A 17,383-nucleotide genomic window follows, 5' to 3' on the forward strand; every position below is an offset into this window, starting at 1 on the left:
GTACCCACATTATGGGGTTGTTCAAGTGCCCTTTAAATGAATTAGTACGTGTAAAGTACTTGGAACAGTGCCTGGCACATACTAATGCCTTCCCATTTCTTTTTATTGTTGCTTTTGTTGTCATTGCATGTTGCAGCCTCTTTACCTAGACTCCAAAATCACCCCTGTGTGCACAGTAAAGAGAAGGAACCAGGGCTCAGAGAAAGCTGGTTATTTCAAATGAAAGAGAAGGAGCGGTAGGTTGCAAGCCTGGAGGAATGGAAGAAAGCCTTTAACAGAAAGAGTAATGCCTGAGGGCGAGCTGGGATTGACAACCGGTAGTGTTATTTCATTAGTTTGCAAATTAGTCTGCTAGGAAGGGGGCATGTTTCTTTTTAGTAGTACTTTTTGTCTAAAAGAAATAGAAGATATGAAACCTCAACCAGTTCTTGAGACACTGAGCAAACTATTTGTTTTTTTGTGTGTGAGGAAGATTGGCCCTGAGCTAACATGTGTTGCCAGTCTTCCTCCTTTTGCTTGAGGAAGTGATCCCTGAGCTAACATCTGTGCCAATCCTCCTCCATTTCGTATGTGGGACACCACCACAGCCGGCTTGACGAGCGGTGTGTAAGTCTGCACCCAGGATCCAAACTCGAGAACACCGGGCTGGGTGTGCAAACCCAACCACTATGCCACGGGGCTGGCCCTTAACTCTAGATGCTAGCCTTTTTTTTTTTAGTTTACAAGGTTGTTCTTTCCAGGAACAATGTAGGTTTAAAATCAGGTTTTCTCATAATTTAAATTTTAATCTTACAAGCCTGGAAATAATGGTATCCTCAATAAAGAAAGAATGGTGCTGAGTTGAACTCCCATTTCTAGGGAGAGAGTGACCAATGGATAAAAAGTGTGAAGACGGTTTGTAGAATCAGGGCAGTGGCATAACTGTAAGGCAGCAGCTTCTCCTCCCACAGTGTGCATTGTGTTGGAGCAGACAGATGTCAGAGATCCAGGGGCCGGGGTTTATATGGAGTTCATTTCAACAAAATGCTGATGGATTGCTCACACTGTTTTAAAAAAGAGAAATTGGATATGCTGATGCTAAAAGAGGAATGACTTCATTTTTGCACACTAAGAGTTTCCACTCAAAAATAAGGGGAAAGAACTATATATAAAAGCTATAATATTTGGCAAGATACAAATAGTGCTGTAGAGAATTACAATGTGCTTTTGGAGGGAGCTGTGGATCGTACAAGGAAAAGGTTAGTTGAAGAAGTTTAAAAAATCAAAAGATTTTGTAAGGTAAACTTTTTGATGTAAATCTTAAAAGAGAAGTAAAAGGTTTGGCAGGTATGACAGGGCTGGGGTGGGGGGAGCATTCCCGGAAGAGGCAGAGCGTGAGCACAGGCTTGGAAGGAGAGAAGCAACACGGAGAGATCCAGAGCAGTTATAACTCATTGAGAAATAGAAAATAAGGGGCTGGCCCAGTGGAGCAGTGGTGAAGTGCGCACATTCTGCTTCAGCGGCCCAGAGTTCGCCAGTTGGGATCCCAGGTGCAGTGGACATGGCACCGCTTGGCAAGCCATGCTGTGCTAGGCGTCCCATGTGCAAAGTAGAGGAAGATGGGCACGGGGAGTGTTAGCTCAAGGCCAGTCTTCCTCAGCAAAAGAGAGGAGGATTGGCAGCAGATGTTAGCTCAGGGCTAATCTTCCTCAAAAAATAAAAAAGAAATAGAAAATAAGGTTGACTGATTCCTTGGGGCAGTATGGCTGGATTCCTTAATTTGGTGGAGAATGGAGAGTCACTGAAGCATTTTGAGAAGGAGAGTCAGACGGTGAGCGCTTTAAATACAGTCATCTGAGGGCAGCCTCAAAGATTGGTTAGGATCAGAGCTGTGGAGACCAGCTTAGAGGTCTAGGTCCAGAAAATAAATAATGAGGAGGATATGCGCACACACACACACACACACACATATACTCCCTGAGAACAGGATGCTGGCAGTCTTACCCATACTGTATCCCCCGCTCCTAACCGAATGCCTGGCACAGAGTCAGCCCTCAAATCTTAAATATTATTGGGTTACATTAGTAACCAAGGGGTTTGGTCTACTGATGTCTGCTTACCATCTTTTCAGGCCTCCTCTCTCCAGCAGTTTCCATGAACTACTTACAAATTCATTTTGCTCTGGTGCAGATAAAATATCCATGACTTGCTTTAAAAAGGTGTGTTTTTGTCCAGTGTCCCATCCATATGTTGAACTGCCTTTTTAAATTTCTGGCTCTGAGGTAGTTCAATTTCTAATCCTTGCCTCTGAAACCTGTCCCACAGGCCCTGTTTGTATGCATCGCAGATCCCTCTTTCCCCATATTTCTTTATTTCTACTCTTTCTGTTCCCAACGTGTATTCTCTTTTTCTGATTATTTCCTATGAAGGGACTTGAAATTCAGGTTGGAATTAAAATTCTCACTATGGCTAAAAATGAGTACCAGAAGTACAACTTGTCATTAGGGAGGGATTGCCATACAGTGGAAGTGCTTTATAACACTGGTGTGGGTAGAAAAATGCTGGCATTTATAGGTAAACTCAGGATAGCATACAGAAATGCACTCAAGCCCAGCAGATGAAATTAATGAGGACTTTGAAATTTTTATCCCAGATGAGATGGAAAACCGTTGCAGGTTTTGAGCAGAGTGACATGATCTGGGTGGCAGATACTCTGCTGGGGGTAAGCACATTGCTGTAGCAACAAAAAAGGGCTCTTTTTCTGGCCTTCCAGGATCAGGAGGCTTCCTGGAAAACAGCCAAGAGACAAGTGTGAAAAGAGCAGAGGGATCAGCTCCAGCTAAGGTCCAAAGGTGAACCCCGGGATGGAACGCTCAGAGTGGAAGGTGTGGGCTGGTCACTAAGGGCCTTGCACAACATAAAGGGATTTGAACTTGATCCTGAGGGCAGTGGGGAGCCAGCAAAGAGTTTTATGGAGGGGAGGGACATGATAAGAGACATGTCCCTTAGATCACTCTGGCGGCTGTGTGGAGAAGGGCAAAACAGGAGGCATGAAGACCAGGTGGTAGAATCCAGAGGTGATGGTGGCCTGTGTTAAGTTAGCATCACAGAGATGGAGAAGAGGAGCCAGGTTCCAGAGAAGGCACTCAGGAAAAATCAACAGAAGTTTGTGATTGAGTGGTTATTGGGAATGAGGAAGAGGGAAGGGTCTGACATGGCCTCCAGGTCTGCGGGCAGGGAGGTAGCTGCCAGCATATAGTAACCAAAGTCATGCTTGTTGATAAGATGACTCTGATGGATGGACTTCTTTGTGGGTGTAGAGAATAGGACCAGACTCACCTATAGCCTAGAGCTCCAAAGAAAGGGCCCTAATTCTGTTTACCTCCTGATAAGAGAAGTGGTACCCTATGAGGCAGCTCTGCTCTCTAAGTAACAGTCACAGGTCTGCACACAGTTGTTTTATGAAACCAGGCTTTAGAAAAGGAGGTTAAAGCGTCCATTCGTTTTGCTTGTGGATTGTAATTGCAAATTTGGACTTCTGAAAATGAGACATAAAACTGTTATATCTCCATATGCCTCATTCTGGAACAGCTTGACTTATGCACATTGGGGGTACAGAGAACATTATGTCAGGCCTGACAGGGGAGAGTTTGTTTTCTCTGAAAACATTCCATGTCTCTCTTTTGGATCGCTGGCTCTCTGTGTTCTCCTACGTGAAGACGGTGGCAGCAGGAGGGAGGCAGGGCCATTCTGGCTGTGCTTGGGATTCAGATCTGGTGATGAACGACAAGTACCCTGGCTGCTGAGACCTGTCTGCCCCAAGTTTGGAGGAGGCAGGAGGAGGCTGAGGGCTGGGATAATGAGCAGCCTGTGTGCCTGGAAACCCGAGGGCTAATTTTAGGTTTAACAGCCACATTGAAGAAGGTCCTTTTAGGAGGCTGCAAGGCTGAAATAGTATGAAAATGATAGGGCTTAGATCATCCTTGAGACAACCCGCTGGATTTGGATCCACTGGCTAGATTTTTATTAGTGTTTCTCATAGGTACCAGTATCAGACAGCTGCAGTAATGGCGTATGGTGGCAGGGTGACAGATAGCAGGAGGACATGCATTTCAAAGTTTTGATCTGGGCTCCACTGCCATCCCCCTCCCCCAAACTACACTGAAACCTGATAGACTCATTTGTTGGAACAACAAATGGATGTGCAGAAGCTTTCATAATTTATCAAGCGAGGAGGACAGACACCTCACCAGCCTTGCTGTCTTAGTACTGTCTTTCAGTTTTTGTATTTCTAATCTTACTGAGTCACTTCGGTTTTCAGCCTTTGTGAGCACGAATGGGCTCGTTGGTGTCACTGTTCTGCTCCTTGGCATCTTTTTAGGATCAGGGCTGTTTCATTTGAAGCTGGCTATAGGAGAACCGAGTCAACAAAAGCTTGGTGTGGAACCCAGTAAATTGTCACACTCCATAACAATGTTAACCAGAAAGAGCAAGAGCAAACTTGAAGTGATTTTTTGGTTTCTTGGTCTTTTTGGGGGGAGGGGCACGTTTGGTGGATATATTTGTCATGAGAGAAGTGTCCAGGCGTGGCTTTCTCTCCAGTGATTATATTTTTAGTAAGGTTGCCCATAATCAGGAATAAAAGATGCAGTGAATGTCTGGAAATTGTCTCTTTCCTGTTTCTTCTTGTAACTTCAGTAACAAGACTTCTTAGGGTTGTAGATTTTTGGGAAAGCAAATTAGGATTGAATTAATAAATATTGCAGATGGAGTAGAAATGACTGTCACTGTCTAATGTAGTCTACAATGTGCAAATAAATGTCCTTAGATGTCCTTTGGCACAAACCCATTAAACCTAAATATGTATGGTCACTTTAGCCAGGAAGTTACTCATTCTTTTCTACCTCACCGGAGAGGATCGAAGGAAACCATATTAATGTCGGGAGGGAGAGCCCTCTAGTGGAAAGTCGTCGGGGCGGACAGTGGAGCAGGAAAGAAAGCTGAGAAGTCCAAGAAGGAATACTAAATTTAGTCCAGCCAGTTGAACTGTATTATGTAAACATGAGATGACTTGCCATATCCTCCTCAAGATCCAGCCTGGAAGAAGCTTATCAACATATCTGTCATGCAGAACCATCAAGAAAGTATGGAAGCCTGTGCTAGTAGGTACTAAAATTAAAATCATTGTTCCTCGGACATACAACATTCTTCGTAGCCCTCACCTGAAAAGCCTGGGAGGGGCAAATTCAGAGAGCAGGGGATGCATTTTGGTAATAAATAAAAATTTGAGTCTACATTAGATGAGCTGACTCCCCCACCCCTCCCTGGGAGTTGTTATGGATAAGGTTTGATAGGGTTTGCTCATTGTTCCAGTTGCTTCCTTAAACAGAAGAAGGCACCATTCTAACCCTCGCCTTCCCCAAGGCTGTCACCTGAGTTGGGCCGTGATTATCATTATAATTCACTACGTTGTTTATCTTATAACTTGGAAGCAAATTACAAAGCACTTTCTCCCCCAAATCCCTGACCATAACACATGCCTGAGATTGTAATGCCAGATTTTTACAAAAATTTCCATTTTCTCTTGGGTTAGGGTCTGTGGTATTTCTGCTGGTCTCTTATTCCTGTCATTAATTATTTATAAATAAAACGAGAGGAGACTTTAAAAATCTTAAAACTTTTACAGTTTAAAATGACTTATTGATATTAATGTTTTAGAGAGAGAGGCTTAAATCACATTGTATGGGAAATACCTGCTGTAGGTGTGCGTTCATACATGCATTCCTAAAAAAATTATCACATTAGGGTTAGGGCCCCTTGCACATAGCTCTATTATTGACCATCATCCACGAGCCCCTCTCAAGCCTTCAAACAACATGTTTCTATGCAATAAGAACACGACTTTGGGGGCCAGCCCTGTGACCAAGTGGTTAAGTTTGTGTGCTCTGCTTTGGCAACCCAGGGTTTAGCCAGTTCGGATCCTGGGTGCAGACATGGCACCGCTCATCAAGCCACGCTGAGGTGGAGTCCCATATGCCACAATTAGAAGGACCCACAACTAAAAATATACAACTATGTACTGGGGGGCTTTTGGAAAAAAGAAGGAAAAATAAAATCTTCATAGAACACGACTTTGGATGCTGGCCTCGTGGCATAGTGGTTAAATTCATGCGCTCTGCTTAGGTGGCCCAGGGTTTGCAGGTTTGGATCCTGGGCACAGACCCAACACTGTTTGTCTGGCCATGCTGTGGTGGCATCCCACATAAAATAGAGGAAGATTGCCCCACATAAAATAGTGGAAGATTGGCAATAGATGTTACCTCAGGGCCAGTCTTCCTCACACACGCAAAAAAGACACGACTTTGAAGCTGTGCCCTTCAAACTAGTGCAGCAGAGTCAGCCAGTGAAAATGCAGACTCAGCACATTTTAGCTAAAACCACAGTTGCCTTTGTTTCTAGTCTGTGACACGAGAGTCTGTGACTGTCTAGTCAGCAAACCTGATTTGTCCTTTTCGGAACATAAAGTGGCTATAGCAAGGATTTGTAAATCCTGTCTATACTTTAAGGACCATCTAAGGTCTCATGTTTTCCTTGCAGCCTCCTTGGCCTGATAAATATGACTATTTCTGAACTCTGGGCCTCTTCCTCTCTGTAGGACTCACATGGACGCTCGGTCATATGCTGTGTTATATAGCGGCTGACCTCCTCGCATGTGTGTCCTGTTTGCCTGGTACATGCATAGCCCTTGAGGTTAAGGTCAGTGTACTATACATCCTGAGTCTAGTTCATTCACTCACTCACTCATGCATTTGTCCAGTAGATAGTTATCGAGTCCATCTGGGGCTAGGTCCTGTTCTACTCTCTGGAGATACATTGGTGAACAGAACGAACAAGATCCTCTTCCTGATAGAGAGTCCTGTGGGCATGATGAACCTTAAATCCATAACCACAAATGAAAAATTTCCACAGGGAAAGATAAATATAAATTTGTACACTGTGATAAAAGTTACAGAGGAAAAAGGAATATGGTACCCTAACAAAGATCCTGGGTGGCCTTATTTAGATCAGGGGTCAAAAAAGTCCTCCGAAGTGGTGATGTGTAAGCTGAAAACACAAGACACGTGGTGTTCCCTGTACAGCAGGCGCTAAGAAGTACTTATGGCTTTGAGAAATGTGTAACCAGCTCTCAGGTCACATGGTATCTTCTGACTGCAGTGGCTCCTCCTGGCTGTGTCTTCCATTGCAGCTTCACCCCTCCCCTGATTTGCCACCGGCCTGCCTATGTTTTTTCTGGGCTCCCTGGTTCTGATAGCCTTGGAGACCCCTGCCGTGTCAGCTCAAGCTACCATGGAAGTGAAGCAGCTGGACCTCAGTGCTTCTTGCAGAGTTAGAACAAAGGTCATTCTCCCAAATATATTCATGAAACATCGTAGCAGTCTCTGGGACACTTATCCTAACCATACCATGACCTTGATGGCTATAGTGTTGCAAAGTGAAAAGCACATGGCCTTTAGAATTCAGCAGATCTGGGTTTGATCCAGCCCTGTGACCTTGAAGGGATATTTCATAGTCTCGGTTTTCTCATCTGTAAAAGGAAGGCAGATGCCCTTGAAACTCACAAGGTTTGGTGAGGATTAAAGTAAGGCACCCAGGCACAGAGAAGTAGGCAGTCGCTGAACCTTTGTTATAATTACCTGGCCTCCCTTTCTTCCCAATTTTATGACCCCTCTGAGCCCCAGTTTCTCTTGAGCTCCCCCGTTGTCCTCTTTGCTCCTTGATCACATAAAGGCCACCATCCCTCCCTCAAAACCAGCTCCTGGAGGCTGAATCAACTTCGGTTATGAGACACAATGGGCCACCCAACAGCAGGGAGGATGTGAGTACTGGGGACTGAGCCCAACTTAGTACCACTCCGGAGAACAGCCCAGGGCAAGACAGAGCAACAGGACCAACTCATGTCATCTGGAGGTTAGTAAAGGATTCAGTCCAGGAGGGGACCTGGGGACACCAGGCAGGGTGATCATTCAGAACCTGGGAGCAGGAGTCAGGAACACACAGACGGAAGCCCAGGTTTGTGGGTGGGGCTTACCTAGGAGGCAAGAAGAGGGGCTGGGATTAGGGCTCCTTAAGACGTAGGGGAGTTTGAGCACAAGAAAGAGTCCATTGGGTCCCCAGGGAAGGGGGTGTCTCCACCAAGACTTGTCGGTAACTGCATTAGTTAGATGTGCCCTGGGAATGGTGCAGGGTAGGCAGAGAACTACAGGAGGAAAACTTCCAGCGGACAGGACATTTGGCTTTATATGCAATTATAATCAAACCCCTCTTATTCCCTTGTAGGTAAGTACGGACACTTCCAGCTTGAGAAAGGCGGATCCCAAAGGTCGGAGTGCACTGTTGGCTGATATCCAGCAAGGAACTCGCCTACGAAAAGTCACGCAGATCAATGACCGCAGTGCACCGCAAATCGAGAGTAAGTGGGCATCTGGGCCAGGCCTGCTGTGAGCCAAGAGCAGGCCATGTGAGGCTCAGCCAGACACCCCTGGCTTGCTCAGGGCAGGGGCCACATTTGTTACCCCAGACACTCATGGGGCCATCTCAGACCTGCCCCATGTACAGGCCACAGGGATGAGAGACTCAGAGCTTCCCTTCCAAGTCTGCAGATGCTTTCTAGCTTATCTTCCATCACTCTCGAAATGCTAAAAAAAAAAGACAAAAACACTCATGGTGAGATAACTTTTTTTTAATTGTAATAAAATAAATATAATATCAAATTCACCATTTTAACCATTCAAAGTGCCCAATTCAGTGGCATTTATACATTCACAATGTGGTTGCAACCATCATGTCTGTCTAGTTCCAGAACATTTCCATCACCCTAAAAGGAAACCCCATCCCCATTAGCAGTCTCTCCCCGAGTCCCTGGCAACTACTGAATCTACTTCCTGTCCTATGGATTTGCTTATTTTAGACATTTCATGTAAATAGACTCATACAATATGTGGCCTTCTGTGACTGGCTCCTTTCACTTAGCATCACGTTTTCAAAGTTCATCCATGTTGTAGCATGGATCAGCACTTCACTCCTTTTGATTGTATGGCTATACCACTTTGTGTCTATCCACTGTGAGGTGACATTTAAAGATCACTCACCTTGTGTCAACAGAGCCCTCAAACTCAAAAATGAAAGTCTCAAGTTAAAAAATGCAAAGTTTTTGTTTTTCACAAGGAAAAAGACTTATTCTGAATTCTCTCACAGGAGCCTATGACAATAGGTCTCTCTGTCTTCTAGAGTTTGGTAGCATAAAAGGCGCCCTGTGCGGGGGTCAGATGACCCACGTGGAGTTCTGATTCTGCCACCAGGCAACCTCCTGAGGCTCAGTTTGCGCATCTGCAAAATGGGGGTGACGATAATATCTGCTCTTTTTTTTGTCAAGACTGTTGAAGATTGAAATAATATATGCAAAACTATTTATCAATGTAACATGTTATGTCTTCATATACTTTTCAATAATGTACATGATGATAATTCTCAAAGATAGTCCTAAAAATATAATTGTATCTAGTAGTTGTAGTTATGTATGTTAATACACAAGGACAGACAAATTATTTTTAAAATATTTTCAACAATTACAATAAAAATTAGTTTCTGGTTAGACCCACTGTCTAATTGGTTAAGCCATTTTATTGGAACACTCATTTCCTAATCATTCCAATGCGTAGGTAATGTCTAATATTAATACTCAGAATAATCTGACTATACTGTGCCTTAATTTCCCTGTGTGTACTAGCTTCAGGCTGTGAACACTTTTTGCCAGGAATTCTTGTCTAGGCTGAATGTCTTCTCATTTTACGTAGTTAGTAATCACACACACCTGGAGGGTGGAATGAGCGACACCTCCCCTCAGGGGCTCATGAGCTTTCTCTTCCATGAAACAAAAGGCTCAGGGAAGTGTACAGGGCTCGGGGAGTGCGAGCTGGGGAGACAGAGAAGGAAAATGCCGAAGCACAAATCATTGCAGACCATTACTTCCTGCTTGCAGTTCTGGGCCAGGCTCTGTGGACAAGAAGCTGAAATGACTGACTGAGTTAAATCTGTGGGTTTTCTCTGTCTAGTCCTTCCACAACAACAATCAAGTCGAAAATAGGGCTGGCTCTGTACCTACCGTGTTTGGGTTTTCTAATTTGAAAGGTGCTGCCAGTTCCGCCATCGGCATCTACTAAATGGCAGTATATACTTCCCTTTGTCTGGGTCACTTTTCAGAGTGGTCAGCCACCGATGGTCGGTTCTCCGGTAGGCCTGGAGTGGGTAGCAGACAGGCCTGGGCAAACGAGTTTGCAGAGCTCAAGGCAGCGGGTGTTTAGGAAAGACACTGACTAGCAAGGTGATGGTGCAGGTGGGAGGATGGGAAGGCTGCCTAGTGGTGGACAGTGTTAGACCATGGCCCCGGGGGAGAACTGGCTGCTCAGCTCTGCTCACAGGTCTTCCTCGACTTGCCTCTTCTCTCTAAAGGTTCTAAAGGAACCAGCAAAGAAGAAGGAGGGTCTGCAAACTCTCGAGGCGGAAGCACACCCCCAGCCCTGGGAGATCTGTTTGCTGGTGGTTTTCCTGTGTTGCGACCAGCAGGCCAGAGGGATGCAGCAGGTAAGGAAGAATTCAGAATGGCTGCCTTGTGATCATTATCTCCCTAACTTATACAACCAATGGGGCCATCCCCACAGTACGAGCGTGTATTTGGGAGCCTAAGCACTGGAAGTTTCCAAAGCACAGAATTGTTCTCAAGGGACCGTTTAAATCATCCCATTGTAATAACTGAAGAATGAATTGCCATAGTGTATAGTTTTCAGCAATGGTGTGATCATGGCCCACATTGCAAAGTATAGACAGAAGATGTAATTCACAACAGAAGATCTTAGTGACATTGCTGTGGGCTCATGGGCAATGTGCGAGTTGCAATGCTTCTCAGTTATCATATCAGTTAGGTATTGCTGTGTGACAAAACACCCTAAAACTTAGGGGCTTTAAACAACCATTTATTTAGCTTACAATTCTATGGGTTGGCAATTTAGGGTGGTCTCAACTGGACTCCTTCTAGTATCTATAGGTTGGGTAGTTGGCTTTGCTAACCTTATACTTCTTACACCTCTGGTGCCTCAGCTGGGACAACTGATGTGACCGATCTATATGGTCTCTCAGTATCTAGCGGACTGTTCAGGGTTTGTTTTCATGGTGGTGGCGGGGTTCCAACAGACAGCACGGAAGTATATAAAGTCTCTTGAGGCTTAGTCTTGGAATGGCACAGCATTACCTCCTACCACATCCTCTTGTCCAAAGCAAGTCACAAGGCCAGACCAGAGACAAGAATGGGGAAAAAGACTTCACCTTTTAATGAGAAGAGCTGCAAAATCACATTTCAAAGATTATGAAATCAGGAGTGAGTGGATGATTGAGGCCATTTTTGCAACCAATCTACTATAATCATTTGTGTTTTAGTGGGTATCAGATATTTTGAAAGTATTGCATTAAAATTCGGCAAATATATATTTATTGTGTGCAAAAAAGTGTTTTCCTTGCTGGCACTTTAGCTAGCAAGCTGAATAAACTCCAGGAATTTCATTAATCTAGGGAATATCAAGCCCCAAACATTCCCGGTATAGAATCTTCTACCATGTGACCTTGCTAACCTTCTCAGTGGCCTCTGTGGCTGTTTGACCTTATGGGTGCATTTGCTGCTGTCACCTATTGGTAAAGTCCAGCAAAGATACAGGTTCTAGGATGCTTTGAGGTCTAACTTGAACCTTCTCAGAGGCCATTTTCATTTCCTCGCTTTGGCCGAGGATTTGGCGGGCAAGAAAGTGCTGAGATCTTCCTGAATAAAGAGACCTAGCATTCCTCAGTGCCCTCTTTCAAAATTGCTGAGTGGTATCAAACATACATCCTTTGGGATATAAAACTTCCACTAGTTTCTTTTCATAGAAATAAAGATAGGAGAAATAACCCCCAGTCAAGTTTTAACAGAGACCAGCCAGAGGAAGACAGCAGTATTCTTACTTGTCTCTAATAGGACACAAGTGTCAGATGTTTGAGCCACTATGTGAAGACAAGAGTTGATCTCTTTAGAGGAGATTGAAATCTATGATGAAGTGACTAATGATGCCTGTTACGGAATGGAAACTCAAGGACAGAGCCAATAGGTAGATGCATAGACTGAGTGCCATGTCAGAGTAAGTCAGACCATGGCTCTCCTCTCTCAGAACTCTCCCATCAGCCCCCTTGTCATTCAGAGAACAGGACTTCAGCCTTTGCTCCCTACCTCTCTCAATTTGTTGCCTACCAGTCTTGCTGGCTCACACCCTCCACTCCAACCACACTGCCCTCCTTACTGTTCTCGCACACACCAGACATATTGCTGCCACAGGGCCCTTGCACTGACAGTTCCCTTGGCCTGAAACACTCTTCCTCGGGTGTCCACATGACTCACTCTCTCTCTTCCTTCAGGTCTCTGCTCAAGTGGTCAACCTATCAGTGAGGCTTTTCTCATCCCATATAAAATACGAGTGCCACCCCCTCACCCCAAATCCCCTCTACCTTGATTTATCTTTTTTGTATTCCTTATTGCCATCTGACATATTACATATATACTGGGTTTTTTTTTTTTTAATTTTTTGTCTTTTCTCTCTAAACGTAAGCTCCGTGAGGGCAAGAACTGTGTTTGGTCCACTGCCTTAAAAATGCTTGGTACGTGATAGGTGCTCAGTGAATACTGTTGAATGGAATGTGTGAGTGGTAGTATGGTTCCTTAGAGCCATCAGGCCCAGAAAGCACAGTGTCTGGTGCTCACAGTACGTTTAGGGGCCCATGATAATGTTTGAATTTCTTTTAAAACCTGAAAAGAAACATGAACTTTTAGCGTCAAAGATTATATTTGTCTCTATACCAATGCAGTCATAAAATGTAATTTTAAGTATTTTCTTTTTTAAGAGGAAGAGGCCCACAAAGGCAAAAGTGCCCAGGGTCTTGGAAAGTCGTAATGTGGCCCTGGCCCAGAGCTCCGAGGGATGGTCACAATAAGATGTGATGAGTAAACATCACTGGTGTGTACAGATTGTGTAATTTCCATTGCATGGAAATGCAACCCAAGGTCTTCTGGAAACATACACACATTGAAGGAAGAAGACATATTTCACCTTTTGATAATCCCCAGGCTCTAACAGCTGCTTCCGTTCATATCAGCAAGCCTCCCTGATGCACCGGAGCAGGCCTTTCCCCACCCGCTTCACGGTCTCCTTTCGTGTTTCTATTTGGATTTCTAGGGCTAGCATTTGTGTCAGGAAGGCAAACCTCCTCCCTCCCTTCCCTCGGCACCCACTCTCCTTCTCTCCCCGCTGGTCCCCAGCTGCCTGGCTTTCTCGCCTGCACTCACACTGTTGGCTCCTCTCTCTCCCACGGGTCTCACCTGAAGTGGGTGCTGCTGGCTCTCTGCTTCATCCTGAGGGTCTTTGAATCTTGGATACATGGTGTCCTCAGTTACTTAAAAAGTTGGGATTGGTTATGCAGGGGCTGATTCTGATCCTCAAATTTGTTATCCCTTTAAAGTTCATCCAGGAACTGGGTATATAGGTGGGCCTCACCTTGCTTAGGGAGCTGCTTGGTTCCTCCATCTTGATCTCTGTGTACTGTGGAAACAGGTTGAGCACTTGGAGGCAGGAATCCCTGAGCCTCACACCTACCCTAGGCCTCACATAAAATGTCTAATGTCAGAGTTGCCTGTGGTAGATCCTGTCCCTGGAAAGGCCAAGTGGGGGCCTTCCACTCCTGATCATGGTCAGCCGTGTTCTGGCAATGCCTGCCCTTAACTTGACCGCCAGGGGGATCACATCAACAGGGTGGATGCATCAGTGCAAAGGCATTATCTCTTCTAGAACAACCTCAAAAAAATCCTCAACAGGAATAATGACATCACTGCTCTGCCTCAAGAACAGTCATTCCTGAGCTGAGACCTGTAATGAGGAGTGTTGTCCAGGTGACTGTCACATCGTAGCCGGAGGAGGACCATCCATTTGGAAAGCCAGACACTGCCGTCCTGCCCACTTAGCTTCAGCCCGAGTCTCCCCTGCCACACCTTGCTTTGATTGTGCCGGCCTTTGGCATCAGTCCTTGGGGTATGATTCAGCACCTGCCTGGGTAAACACGCTGGAGACTCGGAGGTTGACAAGCTCAGAACTGCCACCAGATGCTGGAGTTTATAAGCCAGTTTGAGAGCTGTGTTCCCTATTCTCCAGCACTCAGGAAATGGAGGGTGTGAGAAGCAGCCATTTTTTCAGGTGTTTTCAATGGCTATTATAAAATATAGGGATGCTGGAATAGGAGAAATTGTATTCCCCAGAATTCCTTATAGGGAGATTTCGGACTGGATTTATTTGGAAGAAATATCTTAATATGCCTCCTGAGGGGACAGTGGTACTCCAAGGACATGTTTAAGCAGTGACTGCAGAACTTCTGTGCAGTAAAGGGGAGAGGAAGTTTTTCTCCTTAGATGAGAAAAAGGGTAAGAACCAGCAGTATGGTGAAAGGTTGTGCCAGGAGTGACAAGGCCCCTCCCAGGGACCACCCTCCACCCCAATCTTCCACAAAGTCCACCAAACAAAAATTACTGTAAGCAGCTGCTGTTATTGATTTCAAAAGAGGCATTCGTTCAAGTTAGGGTTGATGTGGTGAGGGATCTACGGGGTGAGGAAGCCAGGAGACCAGGAGACAGCGAGCCCCTTGGAAATGGGTGCAAGTCTTTGGGAAAGGGAACTTTGAACTTCCAGAGGCCATGGACCTGTGAGGTTCAAGGTCATTGGACCTGGATCCCCAAGCCGGGGTGTCTTCCCATTGATTTCTGAGTCACTTTATATGTTCAAGGAATTATGAATCTTCTGCTCTTGATGCAGAAACAAAGTCCTTGTTCACAAATGGCTGGGAATGAGGAAAACCTCCCTAGCCAGGAGCTTCTGGTTGGTACCCCTGAGGAACCAAGCTAGGAGGGAAAAGCTGGTTGACGTAGTGGGTCACCGTGAATGAGTGTGAGGGTGGCCTTGAGATGAGGAAGGGCAAAGGAGGTCGGGGCAGCCCTGTGCCCGGGGCTGGGAGACTCCGGGCCTTTGGCAGATCAGGGTAGAGGTGGAATGGAATAGAAAGGCTGCCCTGCAGACAGTCTGGTGGCCTGAGCTGGGCTGTCTCAGAGGAGGACAGCACGTTTATGCTGGCAAGGACCTTGGGGCTGGTCCAGCTGGCCCTCTTGTATGACAGCTGCTGCACCTGAGGCCTCTCGGTGGACTCACAAGAAGAGCGTCCACCATGCAGTTGACTGACATCATGCTGGAGAGGTCTGGGGCTTCTCCTTCCTCTATCGCTGAGCTAACGCAGAAATTGTTTCACTTCCAGGTGGCAAGACAGGGCAGGGCCCTGGCTCCCGAGCGCCTTCTCCTCGGCTGCCCACCAAAACCATCAGCGGCCCACTGACCGCCCCTGCATCTCCCAGGCTAGGCAATGCAGCCGAGGCGCATGGCGCTGCCAGGACAGTCCCTCCTCGCCCCAGCGTGCCCGCGCCACCTCCTCCCACCCCGCCCCCACCTCCTCCGCCCTTACCCCCACCTCTGCCCCCTTCCTCCCCCATCAAAGCTCTGCTGGTGTCCCCCCCTGGCCCACCGACCAAAGGGAACCCCCCGGTGGTTGCACCCCCTCTGCTATGCGCGCCGCCCCCTCCGCCGCCGCCCCCTCCCCCCACCCCGCCCCCACCTCCCCCGGCCTCCATTCTCAGTGACAAGGCGGTGAAGCCTCAGCTCGCCCCCTTGCACCTACCGCCCATCCCACCCCCACTCCCTCTCCTCCCACCTTGTGGGTATCCCGGGCTCAATGCAGATACTGCCAGCCCCACCCAAGACGTTCGAGAACCTCCCGCCCCGCCGCCCCCGCCACCCCCGCCACCCCCACTCCCCCTTTATGCCTCCTGTACCCCGAGGTCCTCTATGCCTGCGCCCCCTTTGCCAGGCGCTAACAACAGCATTGAAGCCCCACCTCCGCTGCCCCCCAAGTCCCCCAGCGTCCAGGCACAGCCACCGAAGCCCAGCGGGCAGACTTTGCCGGCGCCGCCCGCCCTGCCGGCGTCTCAGCCCTACCTGCAGAAGAAGAGACCGGGCCGAGGCCCAGGTAAGCGCTGCGGCTCGGGTCCAGGGCGGCGGGTCAGAGCATCACCTGACTGTTGCCCGCAGTTACGGAGGGGCTGGGGACACAGCCAGAGGCCTGCTCCTGTGAGCCACTTGGGGACACCTCGGATGTCTTAACTCTGGGGATTTTGTTGTAGAACAGAACTATTCGGGGCTTGTTGTGCAGCACAGTAAAAGTATGTCCTATGGGACTTTTTATTGGAGGAATTCGTGTTAGAGACAGGAAACCAAGGGTGAGGGAGGTTGGAAGACTTGCCCTAGATCTTGCAGACCGCAAGCCAGGGATTTTCGCCTGCTGCCTTGCCATAACTAGCTGTGTGACCCTGGGGAATCACTTAGCCTCTCTGTGCTTCCTTCTCCTCATCTGTAAAACGGGGATAGCCAATAGTTCCCTCCTCATGCAGTTGTTAGAACAGGGCCTGGCAACGGTGAGCTCTAGAGAAGGGTTATTTATTCTTATTCTAATCATTCGGATGTCCAGTCTACTCTCTGGGGCAGCTGGGGCTGTGGGTGCAGTTTGTTCCAGAACCAGGTCTCCTGTTAAACTTTTGCCTGAGTTACTGCAGTTTGGCTCCAGCCAGCATCCTCACTGGCCCTCAGTAGATGCGTTTAGCATTCTGCCTTAGTTTTGGCAGGTTCTCCAGCTGACTCAAGAAAACTGAGGGTCTGTATTTTGAGCCAAATGTTAAAAATAATTCCTTCCCATATCTAGCAGAGAGGACTTTGGACAGAGTATGCATGCCCCGTGACTGTGATTTCCGTGTAGTGGTGAGGCTTCATTCTCCTTTGATGTCCTTCCGAATGGAGAGCACACCCACACATCCATGCACACCCCCCCACACACACACACACACACTCCTCCACGCATGCAAACACACTCATAAACACCCACATCCACACACACCCCAACACACATCCTTGCTTATACACACACCCACATTCTTTGGTCTTTCAGAAAATCTTTTGATGCAGAAAGTTTCTTAAGTGTGTTTCCTTGCATTAAAAATAATACAAACTCGTTGTAGAGCACACAGAAAGAAAATGAAATCACCCATAATAACATCACCAGAAATAAAAACTGTCATATTTGGATGTGTATGTATCCTTTCATTTTTTTTCTGACTATATCTACATATTTACATAGTTAATACTATTTTATATATATAATTTTCTATTCTTTTATTTAATATTAAAAG

At 46.6% G+C, this 17,383-nt stretch overlaps 1 protein-coding gene across 2 annotated transcripts in view; it reads left to right on the forward strand.

Moving 5' to 3' along the window:
* WIPF3 (WAS/WASL interacting protein family member 3) overlaps positions 1–17,383 on the forward strand; it is a 90,731-nt gene that overhangs the window by 54,848 nt on the left and 18,500 nt on the right. Inside the window, exons 2-5 of one of the 2 annotated variants that reach the window (XM_070511300.1) lie at positions 6,635–6,735; positions 8,317–8,449; positions 10,489–10,620; positions 15,406–16,170. In XM_070511300.1, the coding sequence (XP_070367401.1) occupies positions 6,658–6,735; positions 8,317–8,449; positions 10,489–10,620; positions 15,406–16,170 (1,108 nt within the window). In that variant the 5' untranslated portion in view covers positions 6,635–6,657. The remainder of the gene's footprint in view (positions 1–6,634; positions 6,736–8,316; positions 8,450–10,488; positions 10,621–15,405; positions 16,171–17,383) is intronic. The other variant, XM_044765385.2, reaches the window with a different exon arrangement.

This window comes from Equus asinus, chromosome 1 (assembly GCF_041296235.1).
Source record: "Equus asinus isolate D_3611 breed Donkey chromosome 1, EquAss-T2T_v2, whole genome shotgun sequence".
Classification (NCBI taxonomy): Eukaryota; Metazoa; Chordata; class Mammalia; order Perissodactyla; family Equidae; genus Equus; species Equus asinus.